General features: G+C 31.8%; 2 protein-coding genes across 2 annotated transcripts; both read left to right on the forward strand.

Annotated features, from left to right (window-relative positions):
- The first annotated feature begins 146 nt into the window (after nucleotides 1–146).
- Nucleotides 147–6,591, forward strand: LOC148620895 (uncharacterized). Its single transcript, XM_088574762.1, has 7 exons — nucleotides 147–521; nucleotides 2,046–2,206; nucleotides 3,018–3,089; nucleotides 3,702–3,860; nucleotides 4,306–4,432; nucleotides 5,363–5,487; nucleotides 5,976–6,591. The coding sequence occupies exons 1-7, from the start codon at nucleotides 438–440 to the stop codon at nucleotides 6,157–6,159; spliced, it is 912 nt and encodes a 303-aa protein (XP_088430888.1). The 5' UTR covers nucleotides 147–437; the 3' UTR covers nucleotides 6,160–6,591.
- A 3,401-nt stretch (nucleotides 6,592–9,992) lies between these two features.
- On the forward strand, nucleotides 9,993–12,660 carry LOC148620896 (M-phase inducer phosphatase-like). Its single transcript, XM_088573946.1, has 6 exons — nucleotides 9,993–10,183; nucleotides 10,420–10,548; nucleotides 10,824–10,922; nucleotides 11,528–11,655; nucleotides 11,889–12,006; nucleotides 12,358–12,660. Exons 1-6 carry the CDS (start codon nucleotides 10,082–10,084, stop codon nucleotides 12,514–12,516), a joined length of 735 nt encoding a protein of 244 aa, XP_088430072.1. The 5' UTR covers nucleotides 9,993–10,081; the 3' UTR covers nucleotides 12,517–12,660.
- Nucleotides 12,661–13,555: the final 895 nt, after the last annotated feature.

The raw sequence follows: 13,555 nt of genomic DNA on the forward strand, positions 1-13,555 counted from the left end.
AAAAAAAAATAAAGTTAAAAATAATACAATGCAAACGTGCAATCAGGAAGTTAAAAGTCATATATACATGAGTTTATTCCAAAGAAGACTATGTACATGTATATAATTATTTTTCCATTGATAACAAATGGAGGTTATCACACAAAAAAATGACAAGTTTTAGTCCAACATAGCTCCCCTTAAGGGTATTGTATCTTTTAAAATGAACAAGTGAATTATTGACATCTGAAATGGATTATATAAGATAAGATAACTATCATTATATTTATATGATAAACGCACATTGTCGCTTAATCAATTTTACAGCGCGTGTGTTTTCAACTTTGTAATAGGAGTAAAAGTACGGTTCAAACTTTAAAAAGATATACTTGTAAAGTTGTAAAGTCTAAGTACTTGAAGAAAGTAAATCTTATAACTGCATGACGGATTAATTCAACATGGGACAAGAAAATTTGACTGTAGAAATTGAATATTGTGAGCTTCGGAAAAATGACAAGGATACATGCCGAAGTAAAAACAAGGTAATTCTATGATCGACTTTACATTGGCTTACATCCCAAATAAAAGATTTATACCTTTTTTTGTTTGGAAGATGTGATTTTGAATTGGTGTAAACAGATATTTCTAAGTAATTTAATTCCCAACACACCCTTTCAATTCTTATAATTAGATTTGAATATTATTTTCTTTGAATCAGCTAATTCCCATGCACGAAACAAAATGCAAGCTCTTTTCATGGTTGCTGTTAAATCATTGAACTAATATGTTCCATCATAATAAATTATAAAGAATGAAATGAAAATATGGGCTCATATTCTTTATATTTTTTACGTTTTATTTGTATTTTATTTTTATGTAGTTCCTGTTTACCTTTCAAACATAGCTATTGTTCACGTATTCGTTATTTAAATTTCAAGAATATTCTTGACAAAATGTTTCTTTCGTGCACAGGTCACCTGCCAGATTTTAAGAATGAGTATAACATGGAATATTAAAAGCGAGAATAAATGTCAAAATAATTAAATGTTCTCAAAATTCTGCCACAACGAAGGATATTACTTATATTGCATTTATTTTTTTTTTCAAGGAAGTAAAAGAAACAAATTGTTTACACACATGCATTAACATTTATAAGTTACCGCTTATCAACAAATATATTTTGCAGACGAAAAGCGCACGACATTCTTTGGTGAAAAAGTGTTGAAAACATTTTTTATTAAATTCTTATATAAACATGTACTACTAAAATATTTAAACTATTTAGACGGAAAACATAAAATCATAGCTGCTTTTGACTACGTACCCTGTAAGAAATGTACCTAGGAGTAAAGTACAATAGGACAATGCCCAGTGATATTATCAGCCGTATCAGAACAAACCGTGATACAGATAACAGGACGTGGTGATGATAAAATTATAGTTTTATGTAATTTTTCATATCTCACTTTTGTTTAACACAAACATGTACTATTATGTAAAGTGAATAACATTACATATCATTATCGGTTGGAGGGAGCTTGGAAGAAAGTGTAAGAAATGATATTCAGTATTTTTTCAGTACGTGTAATTTTTGGAAATATACCCCTTTCTCCCCCCCCCCAAAAAAAAATAATACAATAAAATAAAAACATCTCTTTGATTGTTTAAGGAGATAGACCTAGGATAAGGGACGCAACTCTAAGAAATCATTGGAACGTTTGTATTCAGCATTTTACTTCAATTTTATGTAAGCATCAAAGAAACTTGGATTGATTTCATTCAGTTTCAAATGAAAGCTTGATAAGCTTTGGTGAAATCAATATGATACAAACATAAAAGATCTTAAGAGTTATGTCCCTTACCCTAGGTCTACCTCGGTAAGGTGTCATAAAACTTTTGTTTTCAGTGGCGGATGAAGAAATTCCGAAAAAGAGGGCGGGGTATTGATTGATCTAATAGGGTGTCCAGTGATTTCCATTTTTCTTATATATAATCAACAAAACTTTCGAGCAAAAAGGGGGATTCTCCTAATGGATCTGCTTATGATTTTTTTTTTCAAATTGCAGGATGAAAAGAAAAATAACTTTTTAGAGAAAGTTGTCCATCTGTGTTCCATAGCAACCATTGTTCTACTGTCCCATGCAACTGTGTATAAACAATGGCTGATACCATATTTTTACGTCATTGTGACGCCTTTGCTTATACTTTACCGTGTGGTGACATACTGGTGAGTACGTTTGATGTAAGTTGAAGCTTCAATATATTGTACTTACTTACTAAAAAGTCCAAACTCAATACATAGGTGCTCTGCAAAGAAAAACAAACAAACAAAACAAAACAAAAATCAACCTAACAAAAACATCAAATATAAATCCTTCAGTAAAGCGAGCATTAGCAAGCATTTTAAAAAAATCGAAATTTTACCATAGAGAGTTTCCTCAAGAACGGAACCACCGAGCATATGGACTCTAGGTTTGCCTTTGTTACTCATTATCAGACATTCGAAAACCTTAGCACAAAGACCTACAGACAGCACTTTAACATACACAAAATGGCGAACAGAAACCAATAGAAACCATACAGAAAAGCTCAACGTAAATGAGCATCCATCAACAAATAGAAGCATGAATAAAGTGCACCGACAAAAATAAAACGGTACGGTATCTAGAATTATACCGAACTGCATGTTAAGAAAACGTTCATTTCAGGAAAAATACTCAAAATCTCAACTGAAACAAAATTCTCATTTGCACGTAAGTTTTTACTTCATTTTTGAAACTTTGCAATATAATATCTTTGTTTAACTATGTATTGCAATTTTATTTCTTCTTTCTTTTGCTAAATTGTTGTTCCTGACAGTTTCCATATTATATGTAGTTCACAAAATATATATTTAACTTGAATCAGTTAACAGCATTCATATCAAAATTGCTTTCTTTAGATGGTAGCAGCATCAACGGTTACATTCAATGTTGTGTTTGTGTGTGTGTGTATTTTAGATGATAATATATCGTTTTTTTTATTATTATTATTTATAGGCAGTGCAAATACCAGTACTTCTTATTCGACTACTGCTATTATGCAAATTTGATTCTGTTTATCTATATATGGTGAGTAACTTTTAAAAATATTAACTAGATAGACTCGATTCACGTTTCTTTTTTTTTTTTTTTTTTTTTTTTTTTTTTTTTTTTTTTTTTTTTTTTTTGAGTTTGCAGAAAATTTACATTTATGAACTTTTTTATGAATTGAACTTGTAATCCATATTTTCTTGATTCAATATGGTCCTAATAGTAAAGAAAAATGAAAACTCGGTTGTTTCCTCTTCAAAGCTGTAGTGCATTAATGGGGGTATAAGTCCTTACCTTTATCGTCCAAACCGTTGTATATCTTTGTATATGTTTATGAGGAGAATGGATTATGTCAAAGAGACAACAACCCAAACGGGATGAAAATATCAGGTCAAGGTCACCCATGTTAACTTTAAATCATAAAATCACCAAGCACATTTTGATAAAGCCCACTAAAATATAAAAGTTAAAATCATATTTCTTATTTATTTGATAAAAATTTCTGCTCGCATATTTTGTTTTTGTCTGTTAGGTTTTTTTTTTTTAAATTTTGTTGCGGTTTGTTTGTTTGTTTGTTTTTGTAATGCTTTTGATGCCTTTTCTTTAGTTTTACTAAGTCAGTCTCATATGACCGCTATCATTACATTCCAGGATACCCGACAGTCATGTCATGTTTTACTTAGTTTTCGGCATGGCCAATGGACCTTTAATATGGGCAATGTTTGTCTACAAAAACTCTGTCGTCTTTCACAGCGTTGACAAAGTGACGTCATCATACATCCATTACCTGCCACCTCTTTTATCTTTTGTGTAAGTTTGTCTTTTTTTTTTTTTTTTGGTATAGGTATGTTTTATTTGTCTTATCTGTTTAATTTAATATCTACTCATAGATTAAGAAAAATGCTTGTTTGTGCCGGACTGATGCCCATTTCTAAACCTATGTTTGTGAGAACTAATAAAAATATAATATTTTTGTTTCAAATACATGTATTATGTGTTCCAAGTTTAATACTGACATCTTCGTATACAAAATTTTCTAGCGGAGCCTAAATCTGAGATTAGAGATGGATAGTTTTGCATGCCTAGATATCCAAATATTTACTTTATATCAACATTAAGTATAGTTGGCCTGCAGCTCGTATTAACAAGTGAAGCTCGATAGTTCATTTTCATCTAATTTGGCAAAATTCAGAATCAAGTTTGAATGACATATAGTCATATGCATGTTCATATACATAATATTTCTTTTTAACAGAATTCGGTGGTATCCAGAAGAGACATTAAAACACTGGGTAGCTCACTATAAGCCACAAACCAATGTAGATGTTAATATGGTGGTTGGGTTAATAGCTCTACCATTTCTTAGCTTCTTTATTCACAGTGTAAGTGGAAATGTTCCAATAACTTGTTAATGAACTGTAAACATACACAAAAAACTAAAACACAAGGAAAAACAAGTACAATGTACTATCTTTAAAAAAAAAGCAGTAATATTTTGTTCTTTTACTAACAAGTTTCCTATTTCATTCAAGAAAATTAGCACATGGTTTCGATACAGTTTTTTTTTCGAACACCACTCAGTTATCAGTTTTTGGCCAATCGGGAAACAGGATTGCGATCAGGTGACTTGCATTTCCATAGAAGGGCGTCCTTAGAGTAAAAGGGTAAAAAGCGAAACAATACCGACTGCGTCAGAAAAATCATAAATATATGAGCAATCCGTATTTTGTTTTAATTCACTCAATCGGAATACCTGAGCCTTTCTAGTTACACTAAAGAAATAAAGGTTTTTTTTTAGAGTAGCGGAAATGGTCGAATAGTTCCGATTGATAATTCATTTCAGAAGTAACACGTTATATTTTTTCGGTCTATTTGAAATAACCTCAATGCCAGCGGTGCACACTTGAAAAAAACCTGTTACGCAGGTTATATGGTGTGCACTAGGTGATTAAGGTTATTTTTTCCTTATGTAAATCAACAAGCAAATTGTGTTCACTTCCTAAACACTTTGAAAATCCGTCTCAATACTACAATGCATGCAAAAGTAATTTTACAGAATTCTTTGAAGCTATAACTATGTGAAAGCTGAGGTATGAATTAGTAGGAAGGTGGCATTTACTTATGCAGTGAGTTATATTTGCTAAAACAGAAAATAAAATCACAATGTAATCATGTTAAAATGGAAACACCTTTGAAATAATGATTCCTACACAACACAACCAGGCCGTAAGCACATAGAACCTTATTCTTATTTCTTTCATGAATAAATTTGTTGAAAATTCAGGTTAATTTTTTTTTGTATAAAATTTCAGATGCTGTATTACATTATAGTACAGAGGTTATTAAAGCCTACAGATGAGTACGTGACGAGTTATAGTTACCTCGGTTTAAAGGAGGAGACGTGTCTGTATAAACTGTTTATGTGCTGTGGGAAAAAGTAAGTTAATTTCTCATGTACAATCTACTTGTATTGGTAAGAGTATGTAACCTGTAAGAAGACGAAGTTGAATACTAGTATATTGATATTGTTATGCTTTATACAGTTTTACATCGACTTGAATTTTTTTTTTCATAATTGTTTTTTTTGTTTTTTGTTGTTTTTTTGTTTTTTGTTGTTTTCTTTTGTTTTTTGGGTTTTTTTTGGTTTTGTTTTTTGTTTGTTTGTTTGTTTTGTTTTTTTTGGGGGGGTGGGGGGCTTTTTTCTGTTAAAGTAACGAAATATCTGTTTTACAAGTTAACTTCCTATCAGACTGAAACCGCTAGGGTCATGGCTTAAATTCGCATTGATAATTGTTATGATGACTTCGTTATCTATTACTGGCTTTTACCTACAATACATAGTTCATGTTGAACGTGTTATAATGACTTAAAGTGCATTAAACGTAACACCAGAAAAAAATAATATTTTTTACATTTCTATTTCAGGAACAGATGTATAATGTACTATGTGTTTAACTGGATATTTTGTTTGGTGACTCTGACTGGTGTGATGTTGTGGTATCATTTCTACATAGCACACTGTGTTTTGCTAATATTCCAAGCATGCGCCATTATATGGAACGGAGCGTCGTATTACATGTATGTGTTTTCAAGACGAGGCACTGACTGAGACTTTTTAAACACAAAACTTGTCAAAAATGTTGATATATTTTATTATTTATGCAATACAAGATTTTATTGGAATTAGTGAATATGGTGATCGAAGCTAGGAAAAGAATTTTTGCTATTCTTTTAGTATTTTTTACATGAGAGAAAAGGGTTAAATGCGTGTCCGGCATATTTTAGTTCAGCAGTGCTATTTTCTTTCAAAGAGTATTTGTATGCTAATGACACAAAGATCTGTGTAAAATGTTACTCCAGCAATGATAGGGGTTGTCTGGTAAGCCATTTTCTGACCTAGTTGGGGTATCCAACCTCTTACATTGTAGAAGTATGTATAACGTATTAACAGTGTTATATATTATTGTCGAGAACTTTACATTTAATCAAAGAACACGATTTATATTTTCTATGAAAATAATAACAGATTTTCAAGAACCTACTTTTGATCCCATCAATACTGAATACACTTGGTTACAAACTAACAAAGATACTAATCTGTCGAATTATTTAGTGCATAAAAATACCAATTTTCTTTCATTCGAATATTTAGGAAGACCGACAAAACGGACTTTTAAAATATTTTTTTCGAAGAATATTTTTTCTTACTTAGAACACATTAGAACATTGTATTTGTTGAACTCAGGACTCACGATGTACGCAACAAGAGTAAAACATATAAATCGTTAACATACAAGGACAAAAAATGTAAACAAATGTACAAACAAAACAATAGAAGCAAAGTAAATGGTCAGCTCACACCATTGACCTTATACTAATTAAAGTCTAAGAAGGCAAGATTCTAGACAGAATTCCGTCTTGTAAGCTGGAAGGGCATACATGTATACAAACCGCTTTTATCGAAGCTAGGATGCACAGATGAAAAAAAAGGACAAGTTACAAATTCCAAAAGTTTATAATATTTGTGATTAACCCTAAATCGGTGGTGTTTCATTAACTTCTTTCGAGTTACACCAAATGCACTCGTAAACACACATTTTTCCATGCTCCACGCAGCGGCAGACGTTCGTTACCTCTCTTACTAGGTCTAGGGGTGTGATATAGAGTATGCGATATAGGTCTAGGGTGTGACACAGGGTATGCGATATAGGTCTAGGGGTGTGACACAGGGTATGCGATATAGGTCTAGGGTGTGATATAGGGTATGCGATATAGGTCTAGGGGTGTGACATAAGGTATGCGATTTAGGGTTTATACAATCACTTATAATGTATATACAAAAAACTGTATAATTTTATCTAAATATATGATATAAGTCATTATTATGAACAGGTGAGTATGGCTATAATTATCTTCAATGTTTTTGCTGATCTATGTCGTTTTTACTTTTTGGTTCTTTGGTATTGTACGATTTTTTGTACTTCATGTGTTGTCGTTTTGTGTTCCCGATGTCTTTTTTGTTTTTTGTTTGTTTGTTTTGTTTTTTGTTTTTTTTTTTTGTTCAAAATAATATCTTAGTTTGTGCCTTTGATATTGCCAAATATTCTTTCATTAAATCATCTATATCATCTAAGTGAAACTTGTTTTTTAAAAGGGTTTTTTATATTCTTATAAATGAGCCTCTTCAATTGGCCTACTACAGCAACTTAGCTTACTTGGTATCTCACATATGAGCTTCAGGGTATGGAGTAAAAGATATAAATCAGATGAGAATTTAACGTAGATATTTTGAAGAATTGCCAGCATCATTTCACTGATCATTGCTTTCTCTGTATCCATTATGCTTTACATGTATATCCAAAATCAGAATTATTTACCTTCATTATTAAGAAAAAAGACTGTCCATTATCCATGCTTAATGCCTTAAGTAGCACTCCAGGTAAGAATCGTGCAAAATGTGATTCATGGTTGGAAAGCCTGCATATTTTTATTTTTGATATTTTGTTTATAATGTTGTGGTTAACAGAAATTGACATGTGGCTTATCATTTAACCCGTGATCTAAGGAGATAAAAATTATATAGAAGAATGTACTGTAGAATTCAAACCGAAGGGATAACTCTGTAAATGACTCTAAAATAAAATAGTAACTATTGGATTTTCAATTAATTTGTATTATCTCCTATGAGCAGACAACATGCAATGAATGATGATACATTTCATCATATAGACCTACAAAACAACTTGGTAACAAAAATAAAAAAAAATGTGTATAGCCTCTTTTAGGTGTATCACATATTACCGAATGTGCATATCAATTCTTATACAAAGACTGCTACTTAACTGCTAGTGCTTTTCAAGATTACGGTATTAAATAGTGCAAACTTTTATGACCTACTAGGAACAGTTTCTATTGTAAGTTACATTTCATGCATTAGGTCTGAAAAATTCCCAACGATGTTAGAACTGTCAAACTCGTACCGCTGTGACATCTATGCAGGCGGTGTTGCCATAGATGTCACAGCGGTACGAGTTCGAGTCCCGCGGAGGGAACAACCAAAAAATTGGCATCGCAAATTTGACAGTTCTAACATCGTTGGGAATTTTTACATGTGCATGTTGTTTTCTGAGAAAAAAACATAATTTTCTGGTAAGATTCCATCCTGATTTAAATGATATGCAAGTAAATAAAGAAAAGAAAATATATGAAAACAATCGAATCAAATGCGACAAACAAGCTTTCGACCAGACAGATGTTTTTTGTTTGTTTTTTTATCCCCAGAGCTTGGATAATCACGGAACCCATTAAAGACACCCAAGCCCACGTTTAAAACTGTTTGACAATGCTGCCGCTCTATAAACATACATGACTATTTGTCCGTGAATCTAGTCTGGGCTTGGGTCAATTTACTAAATAAACTGCGACTGGTGCCATATGTCAGTTTGGGTTTTCACCACTCTTCTTGCAAAAGGGTATAAATTCAGATTTTCTAAATTTCTGTTGTAAAAAGAAGAACGATCGAAAAGCTTGACTTTGTAAGTAGATTGCTATTATTTTATGAAGTTAGCTATAATCAAGGAGAGAGGTTACTTAATTTGAACGACAATAAATATAAAAACAAAATAAATAAATAGATAAACAAAAAAAAATAAAATATATCAGGATAAAAAATTAATGAAGAGATTACATGTACCTTACGAGTTATCAAAATTACCTCGAAAATCATTTTAAGTTTAATCTTCCAAATCAACAATCAGTTATTCAAGACATGGAGCTGAGACAATTAATTAAGGAGAAAGTGAAGTAATCCGAGAGAAATATCTAATTACCTGCCATAATTTAGTTCTGACATTAAAAGTTATATTCTCACACCTTGTGATTAGATCGCTTTTAATTCCTTCAAGTGATATTATCGATAATGTATCTACGAAATTAACATTGTTTTCACCGGAGCAGATATCAGATATTGGATTATTGGGGTGTCATATTTTAAAAAAAAAATGTAAATTTTAGCCAAAGGTTAGTTATTGAATAGTGTTAATTTTCATGTCATAATTCATTTTTTATAAAGTTATATAAAAAGGAAATACGATATAATTTAATGAAAATCACATTGAAGTAGAGGAGACTTGAAGTTGACTACAGAGGTATCTATTTATTCAATATTTTTTTTCTTAAAATCCATTAGTTATCTGTATAATAATAACCACTCAAAACAAACGTATTTTTTATTATAGTGCCAATGTCGTTCTTTTTTATAAATTTGATTTTTGGTTTGTCGTTTATTTTGAAAATAATGCTAAACATTAACGATTCATCTTCTACTACAACATTTGGGAAGAACGGAAATCCACCCCCTTACGTTGTAAACATATTTATCTTCGAAAATGCATTCAACCTTAGCCAATAAGCCTAAAATGCACTAAATAATCTGATGCACAATATTATCTGATACGAGATTATCAATACCTTTTGAAAGCACTCCAAAGTAAAATAAATGTATGTGCATTTTTGACAGGTTTTTATAAAGAATGCAACTTAAACGAAAATTGGCTTCTCCTGGGAGTGATGACAGCCCGAAGAAACCCAGAGCAACCCATGGAGCATCTTTTAAACGACACTTCTCTTTCGGCGTAAGTAGAAATCTATTTTCCAATTTGTTTCGAGTCTAGTTTTATTCGCTTTGTAAAATTGATTTTCAGTCCAGTTTAGCCTTCCCCAATTAAGCCCATATAAATGCATTCATCACCAAAACTCTGGGACCTAATCTGCACATTCCATCATTAAAAATCATGAATAATTGCTTCCGTACTCTTGACTAAAAAACTAAATCAAATCTGTAGTATAGATTCTCTTTATCGTCGTTTAGGACAACCCAATAGAAGCCTTTGACGACTTCTTGTCAGACGAAGCATACATTGCCGATGGCAGCCGACCGTACACTCTACCTACTGTTGCAGGGCAACACAGTGACTTAAAGAGCATAACCCCAGACACAGTGAGTATAAAATAATATTACAAAGACTGCATGGTTAACCTAACGTTTTGAAAATTATATAAATTTAGAAAATAAAGACAATGTACACATCGAGATGAAACCGCATTACACTCAAATCAAACATCTTCACAATATATAAAGCCAGCTACAATAAATACAATACGTTGTTACAGGTAAATCATTAAAATTTAAAAAAAAAATTAATAAAAACATCAAATTGTGCATGTTATCGTCTAAGACTAATAAGTATACTAATCATTGTGGACTCCTTGTAGCTGAAGAATGTGATATGTGGGCGTTACAATGACGTCATTAGGGGCTATAGAATAATTGACTGCAGGTACCCTTATGAATTCGAAGGCGGACATGTTAAAGTAAGTAAAAGGGGACCAGTTAGTTCCCTTTGGATAAACACTTAGTTTGTCGATTATCCAGTCAAATGAAATTTGATAAAACGATTCAAATTAGATAAGCATTTATTTTATTCCTAAGCTTAATGCAATATGTTTTTAGCTTGAGACAACAAAGCATAAGGGAAGAAAAGAATGGTTTAAAAAGCCAAGTTATGTATCGAGAACGAGTCACAGTTTGTTTGTTTGTTGGGGTTTAACGTCCGAGCAGCAATATTTCAGCTATATTCAGACGATGGAACGAGTCACAGAACGAGTCACAGGGCGTGACTGATTGTAACAGGCCAATGCAAAGCACAGTATAGGCCTCCTACAAGCATAGTTTCACGTTTTGTCGGTTCTCTCAATATTTTTAAGTGTTTTGATCATCGTCTGAAATTTTTGCATTGTACTACACGTATTTTTACTTCATTCGAATGAAACAAAAAAAAATAATTGTTGGATAATAATGATATTAAACATTGTCGTCGTTTTTTTTTCTTCTCCGATATGGCTATATTATTAAATCAATGTATGTTACTTCGACAAATACAGTTATAAATGCAAAACTTCTTTTTTTTTATCTTTAGAATGCTGAAAACCGCTTCACCGAAGAGCTGATTGACGAGGTCCTCTTCGAAGCCATGGGTAGCAATCAGTCTGAGAATGAAATCATTATCTTCCATTGCGAGTTCTCTTCAAAACGAGGCCCAAAACTGTGAGTAAAGTTGATAGGTAGTTTTCTTAATTTTTGGCTTTAAGGATTTTCAGTCTCATAAATGTACAAAAAACTAGGTTAATGTACTGCTCCAATTCAGAAACAGGAAAAACCAAATATGCAAACCACTTAATGTATGCATTTTCATGTGGCAAAGCAAATGAAAAAAGCTTGAGTCATTGCGTGGCAACTTGTTAGTGATTTTCATGACCTCTTACATACATGTATTACAGATGCAAATACCTTAGAAATAAAGACAGAGAGTTGAATGGACAATACTACCCAAAGTTATTTTATCCTGAAATCTACATTTTGGAGGGAGGATACAAAGATTTCTACAACTCTAACATGGTAAACTGGAATACACTGACATTATTAATACACTGACAGATCGAAAAAAAGTTCAATAAACAGTATCTTTAATGCACATCGCCCAACGAGATTCGACTTCTATAAACCATTGATTTGCTAGCTATATAATGGCTTCCCGAACGGAATAAGTAAAAAACAAACGCCGTCAAGATAAATCGATATACTGAGGATTGGTGTAAAACTTTCGTCATCAAATGCCTGCATAGGAAAAAAAGTAGTACATGTATATTTAAATAGTTATATCAAATGCATTTACGTGTTTTAAGTTTTGTATTAGATATTTTAACTAACATGAGTGGTGCTCAAAATGTCAACAATTTGTACTTGCAGAATCTGTGTGAGCCTCAAGCCTATGTACCAATGTTACACTCGGAACATAGTAAGGAAGTTGGTCTTTATCGTTCCAGAACATGTAATACAAAAAGAAACTGTAAGAGAAAAATAGACATCAACATTACTCCCCAGAAACTGATTTTCTCTTCATTATGATTCGGTTATTGTGTTTTGTTTGCTTGTTTTTGTTTTGTTATTACGTATAGTGCTATTATATACTAAGTAATTATTTTGTATTTTGTTTATTTCTGTTTTTTTTAAATTGAATACCATTATCAATCTAATAAACTGCCTTAATTACGATTTTTTTCAAAACGCTTGAATATAAAGAAAAGGACGATACGTCAACCCCATCATAAAAATGCAGTTAAAGCAACAAACAAAGAAGGCACCATTTACGCTTCACAAAGCGAAAAGATATCAATGAATTATATCGCTTCTTCGACCTATGGAAGAAAATAAAAACAAATTTACAGAAGATCTTCCTATCCTTGACGACATCATTAAAAAGGAAAAAAAGGCAAAATATGCGAATACGAGAAAAGGACATAACTTTCATGAATTTTTGTCCACGATATTATCGGTTTTACTTAGGTTTTAATTATTGAATTTTTTTAGTTCAAATGCACAGATTTTTGTTCTGGGCTATACGCCATGATTTTTTTCATCACAATCCTCTCTTTCACCAGGGACTCTATGTATACACTTACTGCTCTCGCTGTCGTAAACACTGCTTGGAAAATTTTCAAAATTCTGTTTATGTCAGTGATATAATGAAGTAGCTCTTATTAAAGTAATAAATATAAAAAGCAAAATCGACCCAAAGATAACCCCAAAAAAACTAGAGCTTATTAAAGGGATAAGTATCATGTTACTCCTACAACGTAAGAGGTTGGAATTCCGTTCCTCCATAACCCAATGATGGCACCAAGTCAGAAAATAGCTTGCCAGATAACCTCTTGCATTGCTGGAGTAGTATCATGTAAAAAACAACAAACTCAGCGATAAAAAAATTTACTCAATATATTGTATACTGTAAAACAAAATACAAAGAATGGTAAAAATCAAAGCAAAAGAAAGTTAATTCGAAAATAAAAAAAGAAGCAAAGAGTAACAATTCAAAGAATCTTTGGCAGCAGTTCAAGACTTAGGCTAAAGCACCAAACAGAAAGAATCTGTTTAAGAAATAAAGAAA

The sequence above is a fragment of the Perna viridis genome, chromosome 3, assembly GCF_037379345.1.
Source record: "Perna viridis isolate PV_CMFRI_1.1 ecotype Kerala chromosome 3, ASM3737934v1, whole genome shotgun sequence".
NCBI lineage: Eukaryota > Metazoa > Mollusca > Bivalvia > Mytilida > Mytilidae > Perna > Perna viridis.

Excerpts from the sequence above, each read along its gene's own strand:
- LOC148620895 (XM_088574762.1), top strand. The coding sequence starts at position 438 with ATGGGACAAGAAAATTTGACTGTAGAAATTGAATATTGTGAGCTTCGG. Across the intron at positions 3,090-3,701 it reads ATTCTGTTTATCTATATATG|GATACCCGACAGTCATGTCA; the intron begins GTGAGTAACTTT and ends ATTACATTCCAG. Across the intron at positions 5,488-5,975 it reads TTTATGTGCTGTGGGAAAAA|GAACAGATGTATAATGTACT; the intron begins GTAAGTTAATTT and ends TTTCTATTTCAG.
- LOC148620896 (XM_088573946.1), top strand. The coding sequence starts at position 10,082 with ATGCAACTTAAACGAAAATTGGCTTCTCCTGGGAGTGATGACAGCCCG. Across the intron at positions 11,656-11,888 it reads TCAAAACGAGGCCCAAAACT|ATGCAAATACCTTAGAAATA; the intron begins GTGAGTAAAGTT and ends CATGTATTACAG. Across the intron at positions 12,007-12,357 it reads ATTTCTACAACTCTAACATG|AATCTGTGTGAGCCTCAAGC; the intron begins GTAAACTGGAAT and ends TTGTACTTGCAG.